This window comes from Bison bison, unplaced genomic scaffold (assembly GCF_000754665.1).
Source record: "Bison bison bison isolate TAMUID 2011002044 unplaced genomic scaffold, Bison_UMD1.0 scf7180017863937, whole genome shotgun sequence".
Classification (NCBI taxonomy): Eukaryota; Metazoa; Chordata; class Mammalia; order Artiodactyla; family Bovidae; genus Bison; species Bison bison.
The window spans coordinates 193730-208048 of record NW_011494509.1 but is presented as its reverse complement, the minus strand read 5'-3'; the positions used below and the strand labels follow the sequence as shown (position 1 = coordinate 208048).

General features: G+C 42.6%; 1 protein-coding gene across 1 annotated transcript in view; it reads right to left on the bottom strand.

The window, feature by feature from the left end:
* The window catches only part of LOC104984188 (mitogen-activated protein kinase kinase kinase MLK4), a 41391-nt gene that overhangs the window by 19024 nt on the left and 8048 nt on the right, over window positions 1-14319 (bottom strand). The window contains exons 2-4 of the mRNA XM_010833834.1: window positions 13492-13640; window positions 12298-12473; window positions 354-594 (exon numbers count right to left, since the gene is read on the bottom strand). Coding sequence (XP_010832136.1) covers window positions 354-594; window positions 12298-12473; window positions 13492-13640 — 566 coding nt within the window. The remainder of the gene's footprint in view (window positions 1-353; window positions 595-12297; window positions 12474-13491; window positions 13641-14319) is intronic.

The window sequence follows — 14319 nt, the reverse complement described above, 5'->3', positions numbered from 1 at the left end:
GAGTAAGATGTGTTTGTTCTGGATTTTCACCATGTTGTGTAGTGCTGGTTCAATGCAATCAGCTAAAGAGAAATTGCACTTTCATTTCCAAAGGAGTAAACAAAAACGTCATCAACAGGAGATTAACAGGATGCCCGCAGTCAGATAACACTGCTTCTGGTCTCCTGCAATATGCTCCCTTCCAGGCTGCTCCACACGTGAAAGCTCACTAGGTCGTTACGTTATGACCACGAACTGAAGCAAGAGGTGAAGATGCTCAGTCATAAAATCTCACTCCCTCAACTGATGAAACAAAGAAGCAGACAGGAGGGACGACCACTCAAGTCTGAGGGGACATCGGGGAGGGACCGTACCTGAAGGTAAACTGATGCGATGGCCGTCTCTGAGCTTCAGGCGGCTCCTCTTAAACTTGCCCTTCCTCTTCTTGACGTTGGGCTTCTCCTGATTCAGCTGGAAGATGAGGATGTTGAGCTCTCGCTCCAGCACGTCGATCTCCCGCGCGGCCAGCTGCTGCTCCCGCCTCCGGAGCAGCTCCTCCTGCGACTTTTGCTGCAGGGCGGCCCGCGTCAGCTCCTCCTCCCGGGAGCGCAGCTCCTGCCGCCGGGACAGGGGACAGGACCAAGGTCACTGCAGGCCTCCCGGAGCCTCCCCACGGCCAAGACAGGCCAGGCTGGACCTCAGCTCACCAGGGGCTCACACAGGCTCCATCTGGCAATTCTGGGGTGTTTCTGCTTTGTTCTGGGGGTGGGGGTAGGGGGGCAGAATGGCTTAATCCATGGCTCTTATTTGTATGGAGAAGGCAATGGCATCACACTCCTGTACTCTTGCCTGGAAAATCCCATGGATGGAGGAGCCTGGTGGACTGCGGACCATGGGGTCACTAAGAGTCCGGAACGTCTGAGCGACTTCACTTTCACTTTTCACTTTCATGCATTGGAGAAGGAAACAGCAACCCACTCCAGTGTTCTTGCCTGGGGAAGAATCCCAGGGACGGGGGAGGCTGGTGGGCTGCCATCTATGGGGTTGCACAGTCGGACACAACTGAAGCGACTTAGCAGCAGCAGCAGCAGCTTATTTGTATTAGGGGCTATTAGCATGATTAAGTATTGGGTTTTGAGTCTCAACAGGTACACTAGATGGTAAAGAACCCAACTGCCATTGCAGGAGATTTAAGAGATGCAGGGTCAATCCCTGGGTGGGGACCCACTCCAGGATTCTTGCCTGGAGAATCCCATGGACAGAGGAGCCTGGAGGGCTACACTAACAGTTGCAAAAAGTTGGACATGACTGAAGTGGCAGCACAGCACCATTAGGTGTCGAGTTCTGTACGTCACCAGGTGGTTTCTCAGATTTGCCCTTCTTCCTGGAAGGTTCTTTCTGAAAATTTTATCCACCTTTTTCAAAGCCCAACTCAGAAGAAGGCAGGGAAGCATCCCCCTGGGCTGAGGCACTATGGGCTGGTCCTCTGGCACAGGCAGGCTGCACCCCGTCCATGGGATGCATGCAGGGCACCTGGCCGCAAGCTCAGGTGTGAAGGGTGTCAAGCTGGGGGCCACCGATCCCATCTGTCCATGGCCCTTCTAGTTTTATGACCCAAGAAGAGGCATCACACTTCTTTATACCCGAGTGAAAAGACTCTCTCTCTTTGTCTCTGGCCTTTACAATCACCTGACGCCCAAAATGTACATCAACACACAGCAACCAGGTACTGATGTGAAGGGCCCATTTGAAAAAGACCCAGAACTCTACTCAGTGACCTAAATGGGAAGGAAATCTAAAAAAGAGGGGATATAAGCATACGTATAGCTCATCACTTTACTGTACAGGAGAAACTAACACAACATTACTTCAATAAAAATTAGGGGAAAAAAAGAAGGCCCATTAAAGCCAAAAGGGAAAGCTTGATTAATTAAAGGAAAATTCTTCTAGTTACCGAAGACTGCAGCAGGTCAGATTTCTTTCCTTAGGGACTTCCTTAGGGTATTTAAGAATTTGCTTAGGGAATTAACACATTGTGGTGGAGAGACTAAGGGGAAAACAAAGCTAATATGGCAGGAGTCAGGTGAAGGCCCATCAGAAATGAAAATGCAACAGCTCTAAAAGGATAAGCCACTGGAAAATACAGTCAGTCCACAGAGAGTTTTTTAGGATCCCGTGGATGGATGGAAACTGTCGCTTCACACACAGATGTCATGAATGAGCTAACAAAAGTCCCTCTGTCATGACACTTACTGATTAAAATACAACTTCCTCTCAGTTTTGGTTTTAGAATTATTGAACTGATAAGAAATAGAAAATCTATGAAGAATACCTTTATTCCTATTATAGAAAAATTACTCAATAGTAAAACTGAGAACTCTACAGTTTTTAATCCACATCCTCATTCCATTTCTGTAAAGTGTTCCGTTCTTTATCAGAGACATAAATACCTCTTTTGGTGATGAATTGCTTTCTCTTGTAGACTACCCTGCCATAATCAAGCAGTCATGTAGAAAGCCAGGCATTTGCAAACTTTTATTTACACTGCACCAGACAAGTTTAATCTTGGAATGTGCATGTTAGTCGGTTGTGTCTGACTCTTTGAGATCCCATGGACTGTAGCCCACCAGGCTCCTCTGCCCATGGAATTCTCCTCCAGGCAAGAATACTGGAGTTGGTAGCCATTCCCTTCTCCAGGGGATCTACCTGACCCAAGGATCGAACCTGAGTCTCCTGCACTGCAGATGGATTCTTTACCATCTGAGCCACCAGGGAAGCCCAGATTCTAATGCCAAAAACACCCTTCAGGCGGAGCCTTGGGCTGTGAACTTAGAGAGCTACAAGCTTGGTGTGAACATGTCACACTTCATATGAGCAGGCCGTACTTTCCAGAGGCCACTTCAAAAGTACTGATGTGAAGAAACACTGCAAGACAGGCTCATGGAAAGAAGGAGAGTTGAGCCATGTGACTGGAGTCATAAGGGAAAATAAATATGGAGGAGCATCTTCCCACAAACGAATAAGGTAATATCAAGAAAAAAAGGAGAGTCCTAAAAATAAAGGTTCTTTATGTGGATCAATTCTGACCTTACGGTAATTCTACCAAAGTAGACCAAAATTCACCTTTGAAACATTCCTTCAATTTGTTTTTTTCTAAACAAATTTCATAAACAAAATGATGAGAGAAATGATTTCCTTAAGACCAATCACTATTCAAATCAGTTCTGCTAATATGTATCAGCTGATTTATGAGGAGAGACCAGTATTTCTTCATTATATTGTGCCAAATATAAATAACTATTTATTACTTGAAAAGAAAAAAGAAAAGAAGAAAAAAACACTAGCTGTTTAAAACAATTCTGGAATCCATTATTTAACTAGTGGCTTTACAGTTTGTTCAAACTGGAGGTTTTATTGCAGTGTATTTGGGGACAGAGGATCATTCCAGTCAACTTCTAACTCATTACTGTCTGCCCTTCTGTTAAGATATTACTTTTCAGGGGTGTAGATAACAACCCAATTAGCTATTGTGGAAATTAGCTATTGTGGAAATGATATGTGAAATGGCATATGGAAGAGATAAAGGCTGTAAATTCACTCAGGCTTTTTGTGTTAATGCTACAGTAATTGAATAAGAAACATTTTTAATTCCAGGTCTCAAACTAAAGTGTAAACCCCCGTGCAGTGACTTTATAAATTAAAAAAAAAGTCACTTGGTTCGTAAGACTTCGTAAAAGAAAAAAATAAGATCAAAGAGAAAGTAGCCAAGTACTCTTCCTTCTGAATGAGTTTTAAAGCATTCAAAAGTATAAGAAAAAAACATAGTCTGGGGTATTAGAAGCCCTTTGGATTCTTTGAAATTATGAAGCACACAAAAACATTCTTTTGGTCGCTGAGATTACTAGGCAGTGCTGTGTGTTTAATAGCTTGGCACAGGCCATTCTAGTAATGGAAAACCCAGATTCCTGGCACTGGGTGCTAATCATTAACAGTGACAAGCCTTCGTATAGTGGTTCAAAGACAGGTGCACACACCCAGTGTACAGAGACGGACATGCAGAGATAAGAGGCCAGGAATTTGGGGAGGAACTCGTATCTACGGAGGCCACAGTTTACTGAATAACACAGAGCACGGCCAAGTCACTGACCATTAATTCCAAGTCTGACACCTCCTACCTCAAGCAGTCAGTGAACAGGAAAGGGAGATAGAGCACATCTACTGTGCTTTTGACTCCATCAAAAAAGATGCAACTTGAAACCTTCCAGCAAAAAAAAAAAAAAAAGACTATATATTCTTTAATTGTAAATCAAAGACCCACAACATACTGTAAATGCTGTATTTCAAAAAGCACTGGATGGAAATCATATATATATATATATATCATAAATATATCAGAAATCATACATATATATATATAAAAGTAAAGATACCACTGTAGGACATTGCAAAAATGAACCCAAAGAATAGCAAAGAAACTACTTATAAGACCTCAACATAGAGAAAGCAGACATCCAGCCTTAAAGCATTCTTTTTTGATTTTCTCACCACATATGATAAGAACTGAGCTTCCCTTGTGGCTCAGCTGGTAAAGAATCCGCCTGTAATGCAGGAGACCTGGGTTCAATCCCTGGGTTGGGAAGATCCCATGGAGAAGGGAAGGGCTACCCACTCCAGTATTCTGGCCTGGAGAATTCCATGGACTGTATAGTCCATAGGGTCACAAAGAGTCAGACACGACTGAGTGACTTTAACTTACGATAAGAATTAACTCACTGGTTATGCCTCTCTCGTACAGTTTCATATATAATTACCAAGTTTAAAATAATAATAGTTAGTTATTAATGACATTGCTTCCAAATTTTAAATTCTGTGATGCCAAGTTTTATTTTTCCTCCAAGTCTTCTTCCATTCCCCAAATGTTTTTTACTTTTGCTATTAAGCATCTCATTTTAGGATAGTAATCCTTCAAAGATTTCAGAAAGGCTGAAAAAGTAATGCACTCAGTCATTTTCCAGCTCGGAGCCCCATTTCCCAAACACCTGGGCTGGGCTGGGGGTGGGGGTGCTGGCAGGAACCTGCCCCGGCTTCAGTCAAAGCCACTGCTTTCTTTGTTGCAAGGTAAACATGCACACTTGTCAGCACTTGGGAAGCAGCACGCAGGCCTGAGCCGTCTGGACACCTCGCTCGTGGAAGCCCACACCACCCTGAGTAGGGAGACAGCATGGCTGTGACACTTTGTGGGGGTGTGGGAGGATGGCAGGACAGTCTCCATCAGCCAGTGGCAGCGCGCCAACCCCAACCAGACAGTGTGGCTCAAGTCCTCGGTCTGTACCACTTTGCTCGGCTACTAGAGATTCTGGCATTCTGCTAAAAACTTAATACAGCACGGGGGCAGGGCCGGTCATGGTTTGGTAGACTTTCGTGTGCACACCCCTGCAGCCTGCCTGAATTCCTCGGGGGCAGGGCCAGAACAGCTGGAGCGGGCTCAACTGCCCTCCTGCTTGGCTCCAAGCGCTGGGAAGTTGTTGAGACGTGATCTTCATGCCTGGAGCACTCACCTGAGAGTCCTCCTACTTCTGAACCCTGAACAACTGGAATATATCTCCTCCCTCACTTACTAGAAAGTCCCTCCAGCACCGAGGACAGCCCCGTACTGCCCAGCCCCCCTTCTGCATCCACTTCTCTTCTCCCCATGCTCAGGTGTGCAGGCCCCTCCTGTGTCTCTGGCCGTCCACCTCGGGGAGCTCTTTAAGACGTGGTGCTGCTGTGCTGTGCTCAGTCGCTTCAGTCGTGTCTGACTCTTTGTGACCCCAAGGACTGTCATCCACCAGGCTCCTCGGTCCATGGGATTCTCCAGGCAAGAATACTGGAGTGGGTTGCCATGCCCTCCTCCAGGGGATCGTCCCAACCCAGGGATCAAACCCACATCTCCTGCGTCTCCCGCATTGCAGACAGATTCTTTACCGCTGAGCTACTGGGAAAGTCCCTTTAAGACATGGTGCCCTTGGTTGAACGTGACACTGATGATATGATCTGAATAGACTCAAACAGGATGACTGTTTCTTATTAAATGAGCTCTAGGTACTCATTAAGTGGGTCAGGGTCTAAGGTTGCATTATCAGTTTTGAATTTTTAAACACAAAACACTGAAAAATCTAAGGAAGTCAGTAAATCACCTAGAAGTCTACTATTTGAAAAAATGGCTTACAAAAAAGAAAAAAAAAAGGATTTTAGCAGCTCAAAGATTTCCCTCTAACCTTTATTTTTAATTAGTTAAAATTATGAAATAGTTTAAATATACTACAACTAGAGAGAACAGCAAATACTCATGCACTTACTATCAATATTTAACAGATGCTAAATGTTGACCGTGTCTGTTTCAGATCTGTTAAAGTCCTCCCTGCGTCACAGTGAATCCTATCCCCTCACCTTCAGACCTGCTGTACTTAAGCTGTATCCTTTGTATCCTTCCTCTGTCTATACTTTGCCTTTCTGTACATTTGAATAATACTGTTTTATGTGGTCTTATAAATTTATACACTGTGATTATCCTTCTGCAACTGCTTTCTCTGCCCAATGTTATATTGTCTGAAATTTAGATGGCACTAGGATCCACTTGCCAAAGGAGACACAAGAGACCCAAGTTCAATCCCTGGGTCAGAAAGATCCCCTGGAGAAGAGAATGGCAACCCACTCCAGTATTTTTGCCTGGAAAACCTATGGATAGAGGAGCCTGGTGGGCTACAGTCCATGGAATCACAGCCCAAACATGACCGAGCACTCACTCACTACTATCCATGTTGAAACATACAGCTGGAGTTCATTCATCTAAGTACTGTACAGATTTCTACTGTAAGAATATACAGTAGTTTAGGCACTTATTTCCCTATTAATGGATAATGGGGTTGTTTCCAGTTTTTCATTATTACAGACAATACTTAGAAGTGAATAACCTTAATTTCCTTGCACATACGTATGGAAGTTTCTTATATATAACCAGAAGCTAAACAGCTGAGGTGTCTGCTGCATAAGATTCAAAATAGAATTCATGGCATTTACACACTTCTAAATTATCTTTTCACTGAAAAAACATGACAACTGGAACTTCCCTGGTGGTTCAGTGGTTAAGGATTTGCCTGTCAATGCAGGGGACACAGGGTGGATCCCTGGTCCAGGAAGATGCCACATGCCTCAGGTCAACTAAGCCCCGTGCGCCGCAACTCTGAAGCCTGTGCGTCCTAGAGCCCACGCTCCACAACAGGAAAAGCCACCGCAGTGAGACGCCCACGCCGCAACTAGGGAAAGCCCGCACACAGCGACGAAGGTTCAGCAACGATATTTTTTTTAAATGACAATAATAATAAGTACTAATATCTCTCACCTATTAAGGTATATATTAGGAACCTGTAAAGAAATTTTACTTGGGTATTTAATATGTCTATTGAACGTCTACCACGTGCCAAGCTCTTTGCTCAGTGTTACAGATGAGCGTGACCAAGGATAAAACAGAACAGCTCATGAACTTAACGAGTAGGAAAGGCAGACCAAGGACGACACAAAGAAGCAGATAATAATAAAGTATGACCCAGTGTGGCTGTGATAAAGAAAGTGCCGGACGCTGTGACGCTCTGTGTGGTGCAAAAGATGAAGGGAAGGGGGCTCTGGGGACCTGAGGATGAAGCAGCAGCAACTCTGAGGAGAGGGTAAGCCAGGCCAGGGACAGACAAAGAATATACACAAAGGCCAAAAGGCAGGAGAGCGGCCCTAGAGGAAATGGAAGAGTTCAGGCTGGCTGGGGACAGAGGAGGCTGAATGTGGAACAGAGGACGCTATAAGGAAAAGGAGTCGGCCACTGAGGCGAGGGGCTTCTGATTTGCGTTTTTGAGTGTCACTGGTATGCTGAGGGGCTCAGTTAGGGGAGCAAGGCTGGATGCAGGGCACCCAGACAGGATGCTGCTGCAGGGATGCAGGTGAGGACCACAGGGGTCAGGGGACTGAATTACCACCGATGGTCTTTGTCACAGGGGAGGCCGCATCTTCAAGACCTTTGAGACTGGGTACCTATGGGAACAATATCTCATTACCACACAAAGGAAGCAGGAGGAGGGATGGCAGACGGGGAGTGAGAAGGAGGTTCTGACTTCAGTGGCTGACTGGCAAGGGTTACCGGGATAGCACATCAAGCCCCTTTTGAAAACTTGTCAGTGGGATCCAAACCCTTAGCCTGGCGGTCCAGGACCTCTCAAGGATATAGGATGCCACATCACAGGGCTCTCACACTTGTCCCAGCACACAGCAGACATTCAACACATTTGCTGGAGGAAATTGTAACATGGAAACTGACAACAATTTCCCCAAAGATATGCTTTTAAATTGTATTTTTTTTTAAGAGAAAATTTTACTGTTGGGGGAATACCCATGACATACCTTGTATTAATTCACAATTCAGCCTGGTAATAGCAGAAGTAAGCTACTCACAAACTGGATTTAGGTATAAGGTATCTTGGTCCCATGCACAGTAGTTTTATACACTAACTCAAGAACTGTTATGCATATATATATATATATATATTTTCAAACTACAAACACCATTTTTTTTGCTCTTTCCTCTGCAATTAGGTTGGCTATGTGCCTTCAGTATTATGGTCAATGTGAAAGTCTAGTGATGTAATGCTGAGTCATACTACATAAGTCAAGGTAATTTAACATGGGAGAATGACCCACTTACACTATAATCCCATATTTTTATGTCAAGCACTGGAACATGTAAATGGACTCTTTATTTAGCAGAGCATTATGGTCTATTTAAAAAGAATTCTACTATTTTAGATAGCTAATTGGAAGCTGAGGTAGTGTAGGGAGCTCAGCCTGGTGCTCTGGGACAACCTAGGGGGTGGGATGGGGTGGGAGGTGGCAGGGAGGTTCAGGAGAGAGGGAATATGTGAATGCCCATTGCTGATTCATGCTGATGTATGGCAGAAACCAACATAGCTTTGAACAGCAATTATCCTCCAATTCAAAATAAATAAAAAAGGAAAGAATTCTACAATTTTAGAATCACAAATATATGGCATATAAAAATGCCTTCCTGGACAATTACATTGCTTTATGAAGTCTATCAATAACTTGCAATGTGGTATTGCCCGGACACTTATTGCACATTGCTGCTGTTGTTGAGTTGCTAAGTCGTGTCCCACTCTTGGTGACACCATGGACTGCAGCATGCCAGGCTTCCCTGTCCTTCATTATCTCCTGGAGTTTGCTTAAACTCATATCCATTGAGTCGATAATGCCATCCAACCATCTCATCTTGTTACCCTCTTCTCCTGCCCTCAATCTTTCCCAGCTTCAGGGTCTTTTCCAATGAGTCATTGGAAAAGAATAACTGGGTCATTCTTCACATCAGGTGGCCAAAGCATTGGAGCTTCAGCTTCAGCATTAGTCCTTCCAGTGAATACTCAGGATTGATTTCCTTTAGGATGGACTGGTTTAATCTCCTTGCTATCCAAGGGACTCTGAAGAGTCTTCTCCAGCACCACAATTTGAAAGCATCAGTTCCTCAGCACTCAGCCTTCTTTGTGGTTCAATTCTCACATCCGTACACGACTACCGGAAAAACCATAGCTTTGACTATGGTTTGGACCTTTGTCAGCAAAGCGATATCTCTGCTTTTTAATATGCTGTCTAGGTTTGTCATAGCTTTTCTTCCAAGGAACAAGCGACTTTTAATTTCATGCCTGCAGTCACTGTCCATAGACCTTTTTTGTACAGTCCTTCTGTGTATTCTTGCCATCTCTTCTTAATATCTTCTGCTTCTGTTAGGTCCCTGCCATTTCTGTCCTTTACTGTCCCCATCTTTGCGTGAAATGTTCCCTTGGTATCTCCAGTTTTCTTGAAGAGATCTCTAGTCTTTCCCATTCTACTGTTTTCCTCTATTTCTTTGCATTGTTCACTTCAGAAGGCTTTCTTATCTCTCCTTGCTATTGTCTGGAACTCTGCATTCAGTTGGGCATATCTTTCTGTTTCTCCTTTGCTTTCACTTCTCTTTTTCTCTCAGCTATTTGTAAGGCCTCCTCAGACAACAACTATTGTCTTCTTGGATTTCTTTTTATTGGGGATGGTTTTGGTCACTGTCTCTATAATGTTATGAACCTCCGTCTACAGTTCTTCAGGCCCTCTGTTTACCAGATCTATTCCCTTGAATCTATTCATCACCTCCACTGTATAATCATAAGGGTTTTGATTTAGGTCATAATTGAATGGTCTAGAGGTTTTCCCTATTTTTTTCAATTTAAGTCTGAATTTTGCAATAATGAGCTCATGATCTGAGCCACAGTCAGCTCCATGTCTTGTTTTTGCTGACTGTATAGAGCTTCTCCATTTCTGGCTGCAAAGAATATAATCAATCTGATCTTGGTATTGACCATCTGGTGATGTCCATGTGTAGAGTCATCTCTTGTATTGTTGGAAGCAGATATTTACTATGACCAGTGTGTTCTCTTGGCAAAACTGTTAGCCTCTGCCCTGCTTCACTCTGCACTCCAAGGCCAAACTCGCCTGTTACTCCAGGCATCTCTTTGTTTCCTACTTTTGCATTACAGACCCTGTAATGAAAAGGACATCTTTTTTTGATGTTAGCTCTAAAAGGTCTTGTAGGTCTTCATAGAACTGTTCAACTTCAGCTTCTTCAGCATTAGAGGTTGGGGCGTAGACTTGGATTACTGTAATATTGAATGGTTTGCCTTGGAAATGAACCAAGATCATTCTGTCATTTTTGAGATCGCACCCAAGTACTGCATTTTGGACTCTTCTGTTGACTATGAGGGCTACTCCATTTCTTTTAAAGGCAGCTTCCTTGGTGGCTCAGACAGTAAAGAATCCACCTGCCATGTGGGAGACCTGGGTTCTATCCCTGGGTTGCAAAGATCCCTTGGAGAAGGAAATGGCAACCCACTCCAATATTCTTGCCTGGAGAATTCCATGGACAGAGGAGCTTGGTGGGCTATATAGTCCATGGGGTCACAAAGAGTCAGACATGACTGAGTGACTAACACACACATATATATATATGCCCACAGTAGTAGAGATAATGGTTATGTGAATCAAATTCACCCTGTCCTGTGCATTTTAGCTGATTCCTAAAATGTCAATGGCCACTCTTGCCATCTCCTGCTTGACCATGTCCAATTTACCTTGATTCATGGACCTCACATTCAGGTTCCTATGCACAAGAGAAGAATGTAATCTGTTGAACAATTAGACGCCTCAGACAACCAAGATAAACTGAGTCATCCAAATGCTAAAGTGTTACAAAAATAGCCTTTAAAAAGTAAGTACTGCCACTGAAACATAGCAACACGCCCCGAACTTGGGGGTTTGGGGGGACTGCTGACAGTCAGTCATCACTAGGAACTCACTTCCCAACTTGTCTGCCTTCCTATTAGGTGTGTTTCTGCTTCACTTGCTTTACACTCTGTAGGTAGTTAATACATGCACAGCTTCAGCATGCTTAACACTCAGGTTTATTACTTTTCTTTTCTTAAAAATGCACACACCTAGAGCTTCACTCATCATATTAAAAAGTTCAAAAGTTTTTATGCAATTTTCCAGTTTCTTCAACAAAGTAATGCTTTAAAGACAAAAGGAGGGGAAAGACGGGGGAACTAGCATAAAAGAAGTTTTAAAGAATCTAACGGAAAACATGCAGCCCAAGTTGAAATTCTGATTTGCACCAATCAACTGTAAGGAGACATCTTTCAGATAAACTCTCTGACATCTTGAGTGACATCTCAATATGGAATCTTACATGGTATCAAGGAACTACTGTTATTTTTAAAGATAATAATGGCAAGAAAAATACTTTTTAAATTCCTACCCATCAGAGATGCATTCTGAAATATTTAAAGCTAAAATGACAAGAGTTTAAGTTTTAACTTAAAATATTGCAGTTTAAAAAAAAAAAAAGATGATAAGAAAAAGAAATGAACAAAGTGACTATCTATTGACAATTATTGAAGCTGGTTAATGCGCACAAAGGGTTTAGTATGTCATTCTTTCTCCTCTTTAAAGTTTTTTTTTTAATATTTGAAAATTCCTTTAATAAAATTCCTTTAATAACCTTTAGTAAAAGGTTATTCCTTTTCCAGTTATACATTTTGAGTACAGTTGTTTTAACTAGAAGGAAAGTATCAACAAATATTGATGTGTGAAAATATTTTTAAATAATGGTTTAGTGGTTTAGTCTAGTGGTTCTTGACTCGTGTTCTCCATAATCTTCATGAGTGTGAACACATTATGCAGTTAATATTTACCACTGACCTTTTCCTTTGTTCTCAACTCATCAAACATTTGCTGAATTTCCAGTTTCCAGTCATCTTGCATGGAATGAAAGGACTCTTGAGGCATTTCAGTCATAACTGCCTTTTCAATTTCAGTCAGTTGTTCAAGAATTGAAGCAAAAGATGGTCGAATGTGAGGGTCTTGTTGCCAGCATTCTAAAATAAATAAGAATCATGGTAAGTCCATTTCTCCACATAGTTCAGATTGTCAGCCTGTGTTGACAGGGTCTGTTCAAGATTTTAAACATCAGTCGATAATGATTTTGAAAATTTTATTTTACACCATGCCTGTGTCAGTAGCCTGTGAAATAATTATTATTAGGTAAGGCTCTTGTTGTCTGTATGACTTGACATTAGTATGTGTGCTTCCTCTGCCTTACCATAAACTCCATCTCGCCTAAGCTGCCCTCATCACGTGACTTACAGTTTCAGAGTTCTTAAAGTCAATCCAAGAAAACCTAGGTTTCTAAAATGTTATAGTCACAAGTGAGGTTCTAAGCAAGGTAACTTAATGCCCACAAAAAGAGTTACTTAACAGTTTTTAAAAAGATAAGACCAAAATAGATAAGGTCATGGCAAAACCATGCCAGTTGAGACTATAAAAGATTATTGATCATTAGGTAGAATTAAAAGCAGCACATATGAAGCCAAATCAATATTGCCTTTGAACTCCACTAGTGTATTTGATGAAAAATTTACTACCATTCAACTGAATTTTGTATAAATGAGTTATTATTAAACTGGAATGTTTTTAAGTTACTTAGTTCGTCAAAACTTAATCTGACATCTTAGATCAAAGACATGATTTCTTTTTCTTAAAACAGCATAATTATTTAAAATCGTTTGAAAATTAGAATTACAGAAATTACCCTTTTGGTTAAAAAAAATACGGATGTTCTCTTTTTTAGAATATTTATTGGAGTATAGCTGTTTCACAATTGTGTTAGTTTCTGCTGTACAGCAAAGTGAATCAGCTATGTGTGTGCTCAGTTGCTGTATGTACACACATATCCCCTCATTTTTGGATTTCCTTCCCATTTAGGTTGCCACAGAGCACTGAGAAGAGATCCCTCTGCTATGTACAGAATGTTCTCATTAGTTATCTATTTCATATACAGATGTTCTAATGAGTGATTCCTGCTGATCCCACAGACACACAGAGACACCCAAATACCTTTCATGAGCTTGGCAAATGGCTCAGGGCAGGTGGAGGGGATGGGCAGAGTGAGCTTGTTGACTGCCACCCCGTAGGCCACAGCCAAGCCATCAATGCCACGGTAGGGCACTTCTCCCGTGAGCAGCTCCCACAGCACCACTCCGTAGCTGGAAAGTAGAGTTTTCATAAAGTTAAGTGGGGTTTTTTCCTCATGACACAATCAATGGGAGAAACACATCAGTGCCTTCATCCAGCTCCTAATAATCAATCTTCTCTTCCAACAAAGCCCATAGGGGTCCTTATCCCAGTGTGAGAGGTGGGTTCTTCCACTTAACATTCCAAACATATACAATTACTCTCCTTCCAGAAATCAGTTATGCCTTCTTCTGAGGAAGTGAAACTACTTAGTGAATAGGAAAGCTTAAAAGCAGTACATGACTGAATTAAACAGGGTCCAGAACCAGGCCTTTTCATACTGTTGAGCTGACTCATTGGAAAAGACCCTGATGCTGGGAAAGATTGAGGGCAGGAGGAGAAGGGGGCAACAGAGGATGAGATGGTTGGATGGCATCACCGACTCAATGGACATGGGTTTGAGTAAACTCTGGGAGATAGTGAGGACAGGAAGGCCTGGTGTGTTGCAGTTCTTGGGATCACAAAGAGTCGAACACGAATGAGCGACTGAACAAAAAGAACCAGGCCACACATAAAGAGCAATGTGGTTGTTCTGATGTTTGTCCTTCTGTCTCTTTTTTTCCACACCTCCTGAAGATATTCAGGACACTGAAGATTCCAGCCCTACAGAATCTCATGCTATACAGCACAGGACTGAAGTCCAATCATGCT